At 45.5% G+C, this 15,701-nt stretch overlaps 1 protein-coding gene across 1 annotated transcript in view; it reads left to right on the plus strand.

The window, feature by feature from the left end:
- Positions 1-15,701, plus strand: part of LOC311189175 (vasoactive intestinal polypeptide receptor) — a gene marked incomplete at its 5' end in the record, with an annotated part of 122,811 nt that overhangs the window by 31,752 nt on the left and 75,358 nt on the right. The window contains one exon of the mRNA XM_084260759.1: positions 7,883-7,979. Within this exon, the coding sequence (XP_084116885.1) occupies positions 7,883-7,979 (97 nt within the window). The remainder of the gene's footprint in view (positions 1-7,882; positions 7,980-15,701) is intronic.

Genomic DNA, 15,701 nt, shown 5'->3' on the forward strand with positions numbered 1-15,701 from the left:
CCTTAAGGTCCTAATTCAGCTCTGCTTTTCAAGACAGGCTTGTCACTAAGGAGTTAAGTAACCCAGCTGCTCAGCTTCCCCTTCCTTCTGGTTCTCCAAGCTCTTTGCAAAACACTCTGCACATGTTTCCTTGATCTTCCAACCCCTCACACAGAAAGGGGACAATCAGAACAAATGAAGTCTCCGTGTCTCCAAGCTGCTGGATTGATTTGGCCAAGTCCCCTTTGTTTAACAAGGCCTGCTTAGATGAGCTGGAAAGAAAACATCTGCTTTCCTTGTCAAATGATAGATCTGTTATTGGCATGATTATATTTGGCAGAAGCATAAAACAGAGCAATTTGAACAGCAAAGTGAGAGTCGGGATACTTGGGTATCTGCCTGGACCTCTTTTATTTAGAAAAGTCTCCTAGAGACACACGCTGCTCTGAGACTCTGTTGCTGATGCTGGTTGCAGTGTGTTTGCAACATGAGGAGAGGTCAGAGCAAACCACAGCATTAAAAGCTTCCACTTAAAAACCATCGGTTTTGCAAGCCCTTCTTTATTGATCCTACAAAGGCCATGCAGGGTGCCTGGTGTGGTTTGAGCTTGGTCTTATCTCTCGGTTTATTTCTGTATTGCTGGTATCTAACATTTACTTCCCCGTGTTGTCATGACATTTGTAACATGGTTTTGGATTCTTAGACAACAGTACTTTAAAAGAGAAACAATTGTAATACTCCACAAATACTTCCTCATTTTCTTTCCCTTCCCCCCCCCCCCCCCCCCCCACTCCCTCAAGACCAGCAGATCTTTTGCAGCTCTTAATTTCATAGAATCATAGAATGGGCTGGAAGGGACCCCAAGGATCATACGGTTTCAACCCCCCTCCCACAGGCAGGGCCACCAACCTCCAGGCCTGGAGCTACACAAGGTTGCCCAGGGCCCCATCTAACCTGGTCTTGAACACCTCGAGGGATGGGGCATCCACCACCTCTCTGGGCAGCCTGTTCCAGCCCCTCACCACTTTATCTGTAAAGAGCTTCCCCCTAATATCTAATCTAATCTAACCCTTCCCTCCTTTAGCTTCACTCCATCCCCCTTGTTCTGCCATTATCCACCCTCTTAAAAAGCTGATTCCCCTCCTGTTTCTCTGCTCCCTTCAGGGACTGAAAGGCTGCAGTGAGTTCCCCCTCAGGCTCCTCTTCTCCAGGCTGAACAAGCCCAGCTCCCTCAGCCTCTCTTTGTAGGGGAGCTTCTCCAGCCCTCTGATCATCTCCGTGGCTCCTCTGACCCCTCTCCAACAGTTCCACATATTTCTAGTATTGGGGCCCCCAGCTCTGGACACAGTGCTCCAGCTGGGACCTCACGAGGGCAGAGTAGAGAGGGACAATCCCCTCCCTGTCCCTGCTGCCATCCCTCTCCCGATGGAGAACTTTGACAGAGTTATTGTCGTTAATTTTGTTACGCATCAGCATAGATAAAAATTCTGCACCCACGCCTTCCTTTGGTCTTTCTTGCACTGGTACATAGTGTTGGGTTTTGGGGGGGGATTTGGCTCACTCAGAGAGGTTTTAGGAATAGAACTGCATTCTTCTGAATATGTTCAAAAGAAAGAAAGTGGAAAGGAACTGAAAATCTGTTTTTAAGACAGAGCTGAATGAAGTTATAGAAGAAATCAAAGCCAAGATTGTTGTGTAGGAAGTTCCTACAAATAATGTGCATAAATGAAAGCCCAGGGACTGAAATTAATGGTGAGCTCCTCTGTCAACTAACCAGAAGCTTCTTTAGGTTTTGGTACTAGAGCTTGAAATAAGACCTACCTGCTGAAGTGTTTTATTTTCTTTGTTTTCCACATGAAAAAGGCTTGAGAAACTCCAACTCCACCTAGATCTGTGACTCAAGTCATATAAATCGCAGGAAGGCAACTGATGATCTTGTCTTACGCTGTTACTACCTTCCCAGGAGCTGTGGGAAGCTGGTGATGGTATAAGAAATCTTCATTCAGATAACTAGAAGTGTACTCATGTGTCACTATTGTGTAGGCTTTGGGACCTGAGCAGAAATGGGTGAGGCATGTGATTTCATCATCTCTAGGCTTTTTGATTCTACTTTTTCCTTGATTTACTCAGAATCCTACAATCACTGTGGTCACCCTAGTCCCCATCTCTTCCGTATTTTCCATATGGTGAGCTCCATGTGAGCCCAGGAACACTCTGGGATCAGGACAAAGAGGGGTACTGAGGCTCACATCAGTTCTTGTGGGCCCATAGTCCTGCTGACTTACAGCTGTAACTTCTTTTGACTCCCACCTACCTTTGAGGAGTTACCACGTGAGCAAAGGAGATGGCCCATGGTGGCCCTGGTAAGGGCAGACAGCACAGAGGAGACAAAACATTTCTGCAGCTCCTTCAGTCTGTGACAGTCCTTTGAATTGTATTTAATTAAAGCATGTACACAATGGCTTTCTTTGCAGTAGCAGACTGCATGGTAATCCTCTAACAATTGTTAGGATCTGTTGGGAAGGAAAACTCTCATTAATAAAGACTTTGGGGATAATTCCACATGAGAGTTGATGCAGAATTCAGAGCTGCAGGAAATCACATCCAGAAAAAAAACCCGTTCCCTTCATCTTTCTGCTCAGGGCTTCAGACTGTCTGCAGGAAAAACGACCCCTGACAAACCCACCACAGTTTTAACATGGTATCTTGGGCATGCCAGGAGAGCTCAGCGAAGGAGGGTTTACTGACTTTCAGCTTCATCCACAATGGATATGCCCAGAAAACTGGATTACTGTTCCCCTAGCCAACGTGAGCTAACCAAAGCTGGTCATGCTTTTCCTTTATCTGCACTTTTTGGATGGGGAAAGGGAATTCTCAGCCCCGTGTCTATGTGGCCAGTTGCCTGCTGCAGTGACAAAGCCCAAAACCTCTGCTTTTTCCACAGGAAAAAACAGACAGACAAACCCCAAACAACAGCACAGCAAAAAAAAACAGAGCTGGGGAAGAAATGAGTTTCTACCAAGCTGTCTATAGAGTCTATTTCAAGCTTTTCTAGGAAGAGTGTAGCAAGAAAGGAGTTATTTAGCCTCTCATCGATGGAAGATCCCCCATAGCAGTCAAGACTTGCATTCCCTAAAGGGTCTTTTTAGCCATTTTGTCAACTGAGAGGTGAGTTAAGGCAGCTGAACTTATTGCCCTGCTCATCATCACGCCAGCTGAACTGATGACCAATCAACAGCAACAACAAATACACACATTTCTGTTTCCTAATGATGCCCAAAGCTGTGATTTATTTTTTCTTTCTATTTTTTTTTCATTCCAGCTCTTTGTTAGTCTATAGCAGTGAGGGCTGTGATATGTGAAGATTATCAGTGTTATCACTAGGGAGATAGAAGAAGGTTTGCTGTGAGTGGGTTATTTATTTACTTGTTTAGTTAGTGTGGACAATGACCCATAACCTTGAAGGCCTCCAGTGTGAGTGTGTTGACCTTGATGATTCAGTTAAAGGTCTTTAGACATTAAATTCACACCACACTGGCCTTTTCCAGCTTAAAAAAATAGGTATTTTAGTTGGAACTGGTCCAACTATAACCAGTGAAGTGGGCTGAAAGCCTTCAGGGCTGATGCTTGCTAGCTCACTGTGGACTAGAAGGAATGCTAAAAATTGGTTCAGACTAAACATATGGCTTTTACTCAGATAAAATGAAGATGTGTCCCACTGCTGGAGAAGGTGAGATCCTACTCCTTGTTTGTTTGTTTATAGAATCATTTAGGTTGGAAAAAATCTCTAAGACCATCAAGTCCAACCTCTAACCTGACACTGCCAAGCCACTAAGCCATGTCCCTGAGCACCACATCTACACATCTCGTAAATACTTCCAAGGATGCTGACTGAACCACTTCCATTGGCAGCCTGTTCCAATGATTGATAATCCTTTTGGTGATTTTTTTTTCCCCCTCTAATATCCAATCTAAACCTCCCCTGGCACAACTTGAGGCCATTTCCTCTTGTCCTATCCCCATCCACTTGGGCGAAGGGACCGACACCCACCCAGCTACAACCTCCTTTCAGGTAGTTGTAGAGGGCAATAAGGTCTCCCCTCAGACTCATCTTTTCCAGGTTTAACAGTCCCAGTTCCATCAAACACTCCTGATTGACAGGATTTATTCTCTAGGTCCTTCACCAGCTTTGCTCTTGTCTGGACACATTCCAGTGCCTCAATGCCTTTCTTGTAGTCAGGGACCCAAAACTGAACTCAGCGCTTGAGGAGTGGCCTCACCAGTGCCAAGTACAGAGGAATGATCACTGCATGCTATTTCTGCACAAGCCACAATGCCATTGGCCTTCTTGGCCACCTGGGCACACTGTTGGCTCATGTCCAGCTGGCTGTTGACCAACACCTCCAAGTCCTTTTCCACCAGGCAGCTTTCCAGCCACTCTTCTGCAAGCCTGTAGTGTTAACTGGAGTTGTTGTGGCCCAAGTGCAGGACCAGGCACTGAGCCTTGTTCAACCTCATACAGTTGTCCTTGGCCCATTGATCCAGCCTGTCCATATCCCTCTCACAGGTCCAGCCTTCTGACTCTCAATCAGATCAACACTCCTGCACAACTTGGTGTTGTCTGCAAATTTACTTTTTCTTTGCTTTGAGGTATCTGTACTGCTTTAGAGAGCTTAATATATTTCAGGTTACTGTTTTCGGGTTGGTAGATCTATGAGAAGATTCACATGGTCCCAGGTCCCCTGGAGTGAAAGCTGTTGGCCAAAATGGATACCCTAGGATATGTCAACTGAGGTTAGATACTTCTATTCAGGAGACTAAATCCTATCTCAGTGTCTTGCTCTGCTTGAAATCGGTGGGTATCTGGCATCAAAATTCTCTTTTGGTCAATGGAGCTACCCACCTTGCTTAAAAGCTCTCAGCAACTGAGCTCTACAAAACCCAAGATCACCTGTATTTTGGTGTTTTAGCTATCAGAATGTTTTCTTCTTCAGTGTTTTGCCTGACGTAGACGCCTTTCCCCTTAAACTGGGTAAAAAATACATAAAAAGATGAGCTTTTTAAAATTACATCTATAAACAAGTTTACCTGAATCTATCATGAGCCCACTTTCCAGAACACTAACGATGAATTGGCCTAATTTTTTTGAAAGGTGATAAAACATTTACTCAAAAGTAAGTATCAGGCCTTTGTGGTAAATAGGCAATCAACCAATTTAGACATGCATTTTAGTGAAGGGAAGATGCAGCAATGAAGTACTTGCTAATGGCCTCGGTAGAAAATTTACTGCATAAAGTAAAAATATTAAAATCTGTTGTAGAAGTACACAGTGCTTTGCCAACCCTGATCAAAGGTAGCGCTGCTGGTCAAAGGAGGGGATCCTCCCCCTCTGCTCTGCCCTGGTCAGGCCCCACCTGGAGTGTTGTGTCCAGTTCTGGGCTCCCTGGGATAAAAAAGACAGGGATCTCCTGGAGAGAGTCCAGAAGAGGCTACGAAGATTATTAAGGGCCTGGAGCATCTCCCCTACAGGGAAAGGATGAGTGAGCTGGGGCTGTTCAGCCTGGAGAAAAGAAGACTAAGGGGGGACCTTAGTAATATTTATAAATATCTGAAGTATGGGATGCAGGGGGAAATGGGCAGCCCCTTTTCAGTGGTCTGTGGGGACAGGACAAGGGGCAATGGCTGCAAGTTGGAGCACAGGAAGTTCTGCACCAACATGCAGAAGAACTTTTTCACAGTGAGGGTGAGGGAGCCCTGGGACAGGCTGCCCAGGGGGTGTGGAGTCTCCTTCTCTGGAGATACTCAAGACCCGTCTGGATGCGGACCTGTGTGCCCTGTCCTAGGGACCCTGCTTTGGCAGGGGGGTTGGATCCGATGGGCTCTGGAGGTCCCTTCCAATCCCTGTGATTCTGTGAATTAATTTGTAAAGTATAAACTTTCATTATTTATAAATGTAGGATGAATTTGGCAATACTTTAAGTCCAGAGAGTTAAAACTTTCCTTTGAAAAAGTTAGAATGCTTTGAAAACATTTCAGTCTTTATTTTTACAGAAAGTGTTCTGTGAATCTCTCATGCTTCCCCTCACACTTTTTTAAGGTTAAAAAAAAAAAGGGCAAGAAGCTCTGTAATTCAAAACAAAATAAATCTATGGGATTTTAGATGAGCTGAGATAAAATTTCCAAAGATTTGTTTCCCTTTGGGAAAAAATAAGCATTTGAGTACAATTCCAAATAATTCTCTCACCCCCCCATTCTTGTGTTTGGTTTTTATTTTTTTCATTTTTAATTTGAATGGAAAAATCACATAATTGTTTATATACTACTAATCAAGGCCTGTTTCCAACCTATAGGAAACTAGTGGCCTGGACAAGACATGGGTTAATAAGAAATGGTGAGAATAAATGTAATGTGCTAAGTTGTTTTATAATTTTAATTCAAAGGGCAATTTACATCAAACAGTTGTTCCTTCAAAGGATTTTTGGGCCTTCTGTCTTAACAAACTTGTCTGGCAAATATATGGATAGAGAAATAGCTCGAGATAGTGGTGAGGGGCTGGAACAGGCTGCCCAGAGAGGTGGTGGGTGCCCCATCCCTGGAGGTGTTCAAGGCCAGATTGGATGGGGCCCTGGGCAACCTTGTGTAGCTCCAGGCCTGGAGGTTGGTGTCCCTGCCTGTGGCAGGGTGGTTGGAACTCTGTGATCCTTGTGGTCCCTTCCAACTCAGACCGTTTTATGATTCTGTGAAAAGATTTCACTATATTTTTTACTTTCTCTGCCTATTTCTGATGAAAATATGTACTTTTTCCAAAATCCTGCAAGAGAGAACACTGAGTCAGTGACTTCTTACAGGCAAAAGCTTGTCCCCTGTCCTCAAAAATCTGTCCCTGAAGCTCACCAACTCATGGCATTCCCAGCATCACATTTAACAGTGACAGAATGAACTCAAGCTGAGACTTCTGCTCCCTTTACATCATCCCCATCTCGCTGCCTCTTTGCAGCTGGGTTTCTGCAGCGGTTTCTCCCTGCTGAATACCGTTTGCAGTCTCTTTGAAAGAGATGGGGTGTTTTGTGCAGTGCTGGGTGTAATGAGACCTCAATTTCTGCTTGCAATTGCCATAGCAATGAAGCAAGATGTTCCCTCCAAGTTGCGAGCGTGTTGGTGACAAAAGGACACTGTTACGTGACCCGTTGTCCAGCTCCTGGTTCCCTTTTCTGAAGAGCTAATTGTGATTTGCACATTTTATGACTGAGGCAGTTCATGAAATACATGTTGTAAGGAGTCCACAATTAATTACCCGAACATTTATAGCCACCATTGTATTACAACCACAATATAATTAGGTCTGACTGAGGAGAAACCACGTGGGGGGGGGGGGGGGGGGGGGAAGAAAAAAAAAGTCTTGTCATCAGGAATTTCCTCCTTCTTAGCTCCTTGATCTCCTAATCTGCATCAGAGAGGTTTTGTTCTTACTTGATTTGGTTTTTGTTTTGCTTTGAACTAGCATGAGCCAGGAGGCAGGCCATGTGAGAACGGAGGGAATAAACCATGTAAACACAGGTCCCACCGCTCTGGGCATGAATATTAAAACTGCTGCCTTCCTGCCCTAGATAGCTGTTGGTGTGAGGTTAGTTCCTGCAGCATGAAGAAGCGGGATTGCTCCCAATCATCAGAAAAAAAATAGGTTGGTTTGGGTTATTTTTAAGGCAGGTGTGGAGGTAGATGCAGCTTGTTTAGCAGGCCTTGGGTTATGCTCCCATCTCTCAAGCAAACATAACATAAGGCTGGATGTATATCCCTGTTGTGCAGTGGCCCAGGAGAGTTCAGATGGCCATGAATCCCCAGGGATACACCTCTGAGGATAGGTGGATTTTGCTCACTCTCTTCTTCTCTGCCCTTTCTGCAGGCATCCAGCACACGTCCAGAGTGCATCATCATGCAGGAGATTGAAGAGGAGCGCAGCCAGTGCTTGGCAGAGCTTAGTTGGGATAACCAGACTTCAGGTATGAGGATGCTCTCTTCTCTTCCCTGTGTTGCTTCACCCAGCTTCCCATCTGCCTTGCCTGGTGACAGAGCCCTGGGACAGGCTGCCCAGGGGGGTGTGGGGTCTCCTTCTCTGGAGATATTCAAGACCCATCTGGACGCTGGCCTGTGTGACCTGTCCTAGGGACCCTTCCTTAGCAGGGGGGATTGGACCCAATGATCTCTGGAGCTCCCTTCAAACCCCTACAGTTCTGTGATCCTGTTTCTCACCCATTCTGCAGCTGGACCAGGGCAATCACTCTGTCTGATGTCGAGCTCTTCTATTAGGAGGGAGCGAAATAGGTACTTGCAAAGTGCAATTCAAGTGACCGAGAGTTTGAATAGCTCGCTGAGGATCACTCACTGCTACCCAGCAGGGTAAATATAGCTTAGATGTCTCAGTGTGTTTAATCACGGTTAGTCATCCAGATCTCTGAACTGGAAGTGCCTTAACCATTTTTTCCCTGGGATGTGAAAGCCTGAAGCTCTCACGGGCCTTGGTTTTCTCCAAGGGAAGTCATGGCAATCTTCTCCTTCTGTTGAACTGCCCGTCCATCCCCATGGCAAAACTGCTCCTGTTCTGGTGGCAAGGCAGAGGGAGGAAGGGTGTGCTCCAAGACTGCAAGGTATCTATGAGGTTCAGCCAGGTGGCTGAGATCCTCTCCTTGTTCATGAGACATGGAACACACACCACACTGGGAAGTCTTCCTGAAAGGGTCTCCAGTCCCTGTAACCCACTCGCTGCTTCAGTGTCCAAGAGAGAAGGGCCAGGTCAGTGATGCTACCTTTGCTCTTCAGCCTCCCAAGGTTTCTCCATCCCAGCCTCAGGCAGCAGCCATGGAATGGTGCCTCCTTTGAGGAGCAGGCATGGAGCACCACACATGCAACACGTGGGGTTTCAGAGCAGGGGAGAGGCTGCAGGATGTTGCTGTGAGCTGAGGAGCTACAGACCAACCTGTGGGGCAGGATACACGTAGGTGATGTCAAAAGGGTCCGTGCTAATGCGATTCCCCAGTGGGCATCCTGCAGGGACCTTGGGTAATTTTGACACAGACACCCATGTTCGGACTTAGAGATGTGTGGCAGAGAGGGAAAGCTTTTGGTTTTGGTGTTGTCCCTTCCTGCAGCAGTGCTGTCAAAGCCCCAGGAGTGAGCCATCAAGTTGGACCTTTCCTCCTCCAAGTGCTTCTCTCAAGTTACAGGTCCTGGTTGTGTGAGTAAGGGATGTGTAGGGACCAGTGGTAAACTGTCAGGCTCCGAAAACAAGGGATTGCATTGCCAGGGAAAGGGGTGGGAAGACATGTATCCTGCTTGATATTTGCAGGATAAAGGAAAAACTGGAAGAGAATGTCTTATCCTCTCTCCCTTGGTATTGCTTGCAGTTAGACTACAGACTGAAGGGCTGTTCTGCACAATGCTACTTAATGATAGAACAAGCATCCCGGGAACAAGCTGATCCCTGGAGGAGCTTTCCTGAATGCAAGGATGGCTTTTGGCCCCTGCTTTTATCTGCTAAGGCACGGTTTTCTTTGATTCAGAAACTATTTCAAGTGTCCCTGTACAGTTAAATGGAGCTGTTTGAAGAAATGTTCGCCTGGAATCCAGTAAAGGGAAAAGTCAGGGTAGTTAAAAACATTCATCTGAAAGCCCAATAAGCGCTTCGTTTCATTTTCACGGTTATTTAAAGAAATTCAATTGCATACAGTGCATCCAAAATAGAAGAATAAATACTTGAAGTGTTAATGTTTCTTTCTGCTTTTTGAAAATTATTGTTCTCTTTGGAAAGTTTAATCCAAAGCAGCTTTTTTTTCTTTCTTCCCCTCTCTGCTGAATTAAACCATTGAAAGTATTTTTTTCCCAATTCTGATTTAAGAATCACAGAATCACAGAACATGAGGAGTTGGAAGGGACCTTGAAAGATCATCTAATCCAACCCCCCTGCCCGAGCAGGATCACCCAGACTAAATCACACAGGAACACATTCAGGCAGGGTTTGAATGTCTCCAGAGAAGGAGACTCCACAACCTCTCTGAGCAGTCTGTCCCGGGGCTCTGCCACCCACAGTGAACTCACATGGAACCTCCTGTGCTCCAGCTTGCACCCATTGCACCTTGTCCTCTCACTGGACATCACTAAATACAGTCATGTTGCAAGCCCTTGATGCCAAATCAAGTATAGAAAAATCCTCTGGAATTTTATTTATTTATTTTTCCTAATGGAATTCTGAAATACTGGACTGGGATACATCAGCAGGTATTTAAGAGTTCAATACCTGACTCTTCTCAAGACACCAACAGCTGTCCTTGCATGTCTTAAAGGGTTGGCTCTCACGTGGGTGACTGTGGACAAGCTGTCTTATGGAGAAGTCTGTTTTGAAAGTGGTGTGGACAGGCAGCTTCAAAGTGTCTGAACAGGATACATTTCCTCCTTGAAGTGTTCAAGGCAAAGCATGTGAGCCCAAGTAGGTCAAAAAAAGATGGTTTTTCTGGAGTTGGGCTCCATAATGTGTTAAATGGATCTGGGAGTAGCTGCAAAATTACAAGTTTGACTGTTGGGAGCGAGGGGGAAGTTTGCTGGGGAGAAGCCTTACGAAGGTGATGACATGAGATCATGTGAAGGTGATGACTGTTAAATGTGAGTGTTGATGGAAATTAAAAAAAACCCCTAGTAAAACTACCAGGATAAATGTAATGTTAACACAGTTCAGTCCTCTAGAGAAGGAGAATGGAAAGCAAATGAGATTCCCTGCCATCCGTAATGGAATACCTTGATTTATGGCTAGGTAGGTGTGTTGCCTTCTGCACAGTCTGCATCCTTTCAGCAAAAAAAGAAAATCACTTGGTATTTAACAACCAATTTGTTATCCTTTCTAATTAAACGAGTGGAAATAAGGAAACACGCCGTCCCCGGTACAACCCAGGAATAAAGCTTTGTTCAGAAGCCATTATCAATTGTATTGATCGGAGGGGCTTAATCACAGATGTAATTTGATGTGTCAGGTAGATTAGTCACGTATTAAGAATACCTGATGGTAGTGCTGAGATGGATCACCAGCTCGGGATAAGCAGGTAGATTTGCACTGATGAAGAGTAATGTTGGTCTTGTCTTCAAACCACCCATTCTTTACAGTGGATATATGCACATGAGTGAAATGGAGGATTTCTTTTCAAATTAAAGTAAATCTCTGTGTTTTCAGTGCTGGTAGTAAGTGCCAACTGCTTTTCCTGGTGGCTGAGCCATGGGACTGCTGCTTGTTATCAGCAGGATGGGAGTCTCTCTGTTCCCTGTTAGGAATGTCATTCGGTCCCTGTGAAGCCACCCCCTATTTGAGGAGCCTTTACCAGGGATGCAGGAGAGAAACAGGGGTGACAGAAGTGTGACTATTTCTGATGAGAAGAGGTTAGCTTTGCAGCACAGGAAGGGCTGCAGAAGAGGCAGCTGGGGAGAAGGCAGCAGGGAAGAGCGGTTTGAGCTGGCTGTGTGTACACAGGAGAATAAAACGGCCGTGAGATCAAAGTCTGGACTTTAAAGGAAGTTTGTAACCATCAAAGGGTACTGAACAGCCTTTCTGGAGGTCTGCAGGAAGGAGTGTTTTATTGACTTCATGGCAGAGCTTGCCCAGTTGATGAAGGGGTGTGTAGGATGCAGTTGCAGCACAGGGTTGGATTTCATGAGCAGGATTTGATGACAGCCCTTGCTGTCCTCTGCCCTGTTATGCTTTTACCCCTGTGCTGAGCAAGCTAGCAGAGCTGTAAACTTAAAACTATGATTCAGTGCAGAAGTGGTTTCTTTACCATTAAAATCAAGACTAAGTAGGCTGAGATCAGTTTTTCACGTGGCCAACCAGCTATTGCATGGGAATGACTTTCAGTGAGGGATCTCTGTCACTTGATTTTATGCAGCTCTAGTGTATTCTGGCCAAGTGTAGGCATCTCTAAGAGGATGTCATGAATCATGCTGAGATTATCTTGCCTGTTGAGGAGATCTTCATTTACTATGAGGGGATTTTTAGTGAGCAGCTCATTTGTGTTGGAAATAGCCACACTTTGCAGACGATTCCTGTCCTGGTGTTCATTGGCTTGAAGGGGGTTTGGGCAAGTGAGGTGAAATCCCAACTCCATCATCATGAGTGATTCAGCTGATCGTTCACACAGAGAATGGCATTTCAGGAAGCTAAACTTTCACTTGGTTAATTGTTAGATGATCTTTCAAGCCTGTTGGGCCCCAAAGAGTGTTCACAATATAATTACTACAAAAATATAAATGTTCTGAAAAACCTATTGCTGTGCCAGTGGTGGGATTCCTCCTTGCTCAGTGTAGGAGGTGATGCACATGCCTCATCTCAACCTCAGTGCAGGCTGTGTTCCTAAAGGACCCAACACTCAGCTCAGTGAGGTTGCTTGCACCATGGCTATGAAAGGCTGTAGAAGACTTTTTGCTGAGTTGTGACGTTTTTCCCCCTTATTACACAGCCAAGGAGGAAGTGCTGTTGGGTTGCATCACACACAGATGTACCTGAGTGTTGGACTAGTCAGATTTGTGGCTTTGTTATGGGTGAGGTATTTTGTTTGAAGAAAATGGGCCATTCCCATTGCAGGTGTGGCTGGGATGTACGAGATACACCACCAGGAGTGACACAGATCATGTCTGTTTATAGTGCTGTCATGCAAATATGAATCATTCACTGTGGATGCCTTAATTTCCTACCATAAGCATGTTTGAATCCCACTCCATGCTGGTCTCACAGTTGGTCTCCCCCCAAACTTTGCCTCACTTGAGATCTGTAGAGAATTACAGCAGCACTGTTGCTGCAATTAAGGTGACTCCTGAGTCTCTTGACCTTAGTTTTCCTATTTAAATCAGAAATAATTGTCTTTTCCTATCCAGCAGGGGTGAGGTAAGGACAAACACATTGAAAAGTGTCCAGCTATTTTAGGATTTGGATGTATATAAGTACCATGGGTAGACAGGGGAATAGGAAATGCAGTGCTTTGCACCCACAATTTAAATTCATAGGAAGCTAACTCTGTATCTGGGAAGAAATAGCACCCCAAAATAGAAAATTTATGGTTAGGTTGCCTCTTGCCTTTCTCTGCATCTCTTTTCTCAAATAAATATGCAGTGGCTGTGGGTGCAGGTTGTGGTGAATGATGTTTTTCCAGGAGCTGCTTAAGGATGCTGGAGTTACATGTAACTTTTACTAAGCCATATATTCCCCTGTATGCCAGTGCCAGGCATAACAGTGGAGCAACAGGCACTCAGAGGCAGGCTCAGGTCCTTAGACAGTGCTTCATCTCCCAGAAGAGCTGGGAATGCTCAGCTGCATCTGGGTGCAGTGACACCACCAGTGATGCTGCAGCACTGTTTTCTGCAACCAGGAGCAGGTCAGGTTTGGGGGTTCAGTTGTATCAGTCGTTGGGTCCCCAGGTCACCCCAACTTTTCAGCAGCTGGTGGCTGTTGGAAACCTGCTCAGATAACTCCAGGATCATCTCAGCCAAGCCAGTCCCAGGGTTTCAGTGCCTTCAGTAAGAGCTCTATCTGCTGCCTTGCTGGGCAAGCGTGATGAGAAGTTTTTGAGAATCACTTTGAAGGCAGGAGTTTGCACACTGCCAGCAGCTGCTGCCCAGTCTTTTTTTCCTTTCTCTCTGCCCTCTGCCTGAACAGGGCTCCTTCTCTGGTGGCATCTCCTACCACTGCAATGTAAAACAAATAAATAAGGCAATTCCACAGCTGGGTGTTCTCCAAGGCACTGAGTAGTTAGAATCATAGAATGGTTTTGGTTGGAAAAGATCTTCAAAGTCATTAAGACAAATCATCTATCCAGCCCTACTAGGTCCAACACTACACCATGTCACCAAGTACAATATCTACTCCTCTTTTAAACCACCTCCCTGGGCGCCCTGTTCCAATATCTGACAACACTTTATCAGTAAAGAAATATTTCCTAAAGTTCACCTGATGCAGTTTCAGATCCCTTGTTCCTGTCACTAGCTACTAGGGAGAAGAGACCGATCCCCACCTCACCACAACCACCTTTTAGGTAGCCGTAGAGAGCCATGAGGTCTCCCCTCAGTCTCCTTTTCTCCAGACTGAACAATCCCAGCTCCCTCAGCCACTCATCATAAGATTTGTCTTCTAAACCTTTCACCAGCTTTGTCGCCCTTCTCTGGACACACTCAAGCATCTCAATGTCCTTCTTGTAGTGAGGGGCCCAAAACTGAACTCAGCACTCCAGATGTGGCCTCACCAGCTCTGAGTACAGGGGAAGGATCATTTCCCTGCTCCTGCTGGCCACACTGTCCCAGTGCAAGCCAGGATGCCAGTTTTAGGAGCTTGCATCAATAAATAGAGCTCTTCAATCCTCTGGATTACTTTGAAAATGCTTACAAATGTATTTGAAAAGCAAGGAAGACAGTCCCAGCCCCACTGGAATACTCCAGAACATTAGGAGTTTGAAGGGACCACAAAAGATCATCGAGTCCAACCCCCCTGCCAGAGCAGGATCACCCAGACTAAATCCCACAGGAACACATCCAGGTGGGTTTGAATGTCTCCAGAGAAGGAGACTCCACAGTCTCTCTGGGCAGCCTGTCCCAGGGCTCCATCATCCAGGTGCTTTTTCCAGCCAGGAAATCTGCATGCAATGCAGACTGCTTGGCTGGTAGTAGTTAACAGCAGCAGAGAAGCTCTCCCAGGGGTTAGGCTGAAAGGGGTCTTGTTTTCCGGGTCAACAGATGGTGGCAAATCTCTCTCCATGTGAAGTGTGGCTGAGCCCCTAAGGACTTGCAGCAAGTCTGGTCTCACAGAGGGTTTGGGCTTTTTTTATTTCCCTTCTTTATGGCTGTGGCTTAAATTGAAACACCCATAGAAATAAAAAAAAAAGTAAAAAATAATGGTAACAAACAATATAATTTGCTCTTTTCTATTTTAAAAGCAAAGCAACCAGGTCTGGATTGGTTGGCTCAGCTCATTATTTGCTTGTCCCATTATTGCTAATCGATTCCATCTGCAATCAGATATTCCTTCAGAAGCAGGACAGTAACTTAGGGGTGGCTGTTGAACAATTTGTGTTTGGGTGGGCTGAGCAGCCCTGGAAGTGATGCCGCTGTGCAGGAAGCATGGCATCATCTGGAGAGTGGTGAGAATAACAGACAGCACTCAGGCATAGGAATCCTGGCCCAGTTTTGGAGCTTACTTTAATGTTGTGGGAGTTTTGAGTATGAGGGATAATGTTCAACAGCAGAGAGGAGAGCCTTAAACCACAGGAGAGTCCTGACACCAGAGCCTGATGACCTGAGCAGATGGGATGCAGATTTCTGCTTTATCCTAGTTCCTTGGCTTTGTATGACAAAATCACTGAGGTTGGCAGGAACCTATTGATATCATCTACTCTAAACCCCTGATTAAAGCATGGTCAACCAAATCAGGTGGCTTAGGGCCATGTCCAGTTGGGTTTTGAATATCTCCAGGAATAGAGACTCCACAAACTCTCCAGAGAACCAGTTCCAGTGTTTAAATATGTTAACAGGGGGAAAAAATAATCTTCTGCTTAAATGGAATTTCCTGTTTTCCAGTTTGTGTCCATGGCCTCTCTGTTTTCTTTGCTTTCCCCTGAAAACCATTAGATATCTACACACTTCGATAAGATCCCTCCTGAGCCTTCTCTAGCTCTTTCAGCCTTTCCTCATATGCCAGTTGCTCC

Source organism: Gallinula chloropus (genome assembly GCF_964237585.1).
Source record: "Gallinula chloropus genome assembly, chromosome: 2".
NCBI classification, from domain to species: Eukaryota; Metazoa; Chordata; class Aves; order Gruiformes; family Rallidae; genus Gallinula; species Gallinula chloropus.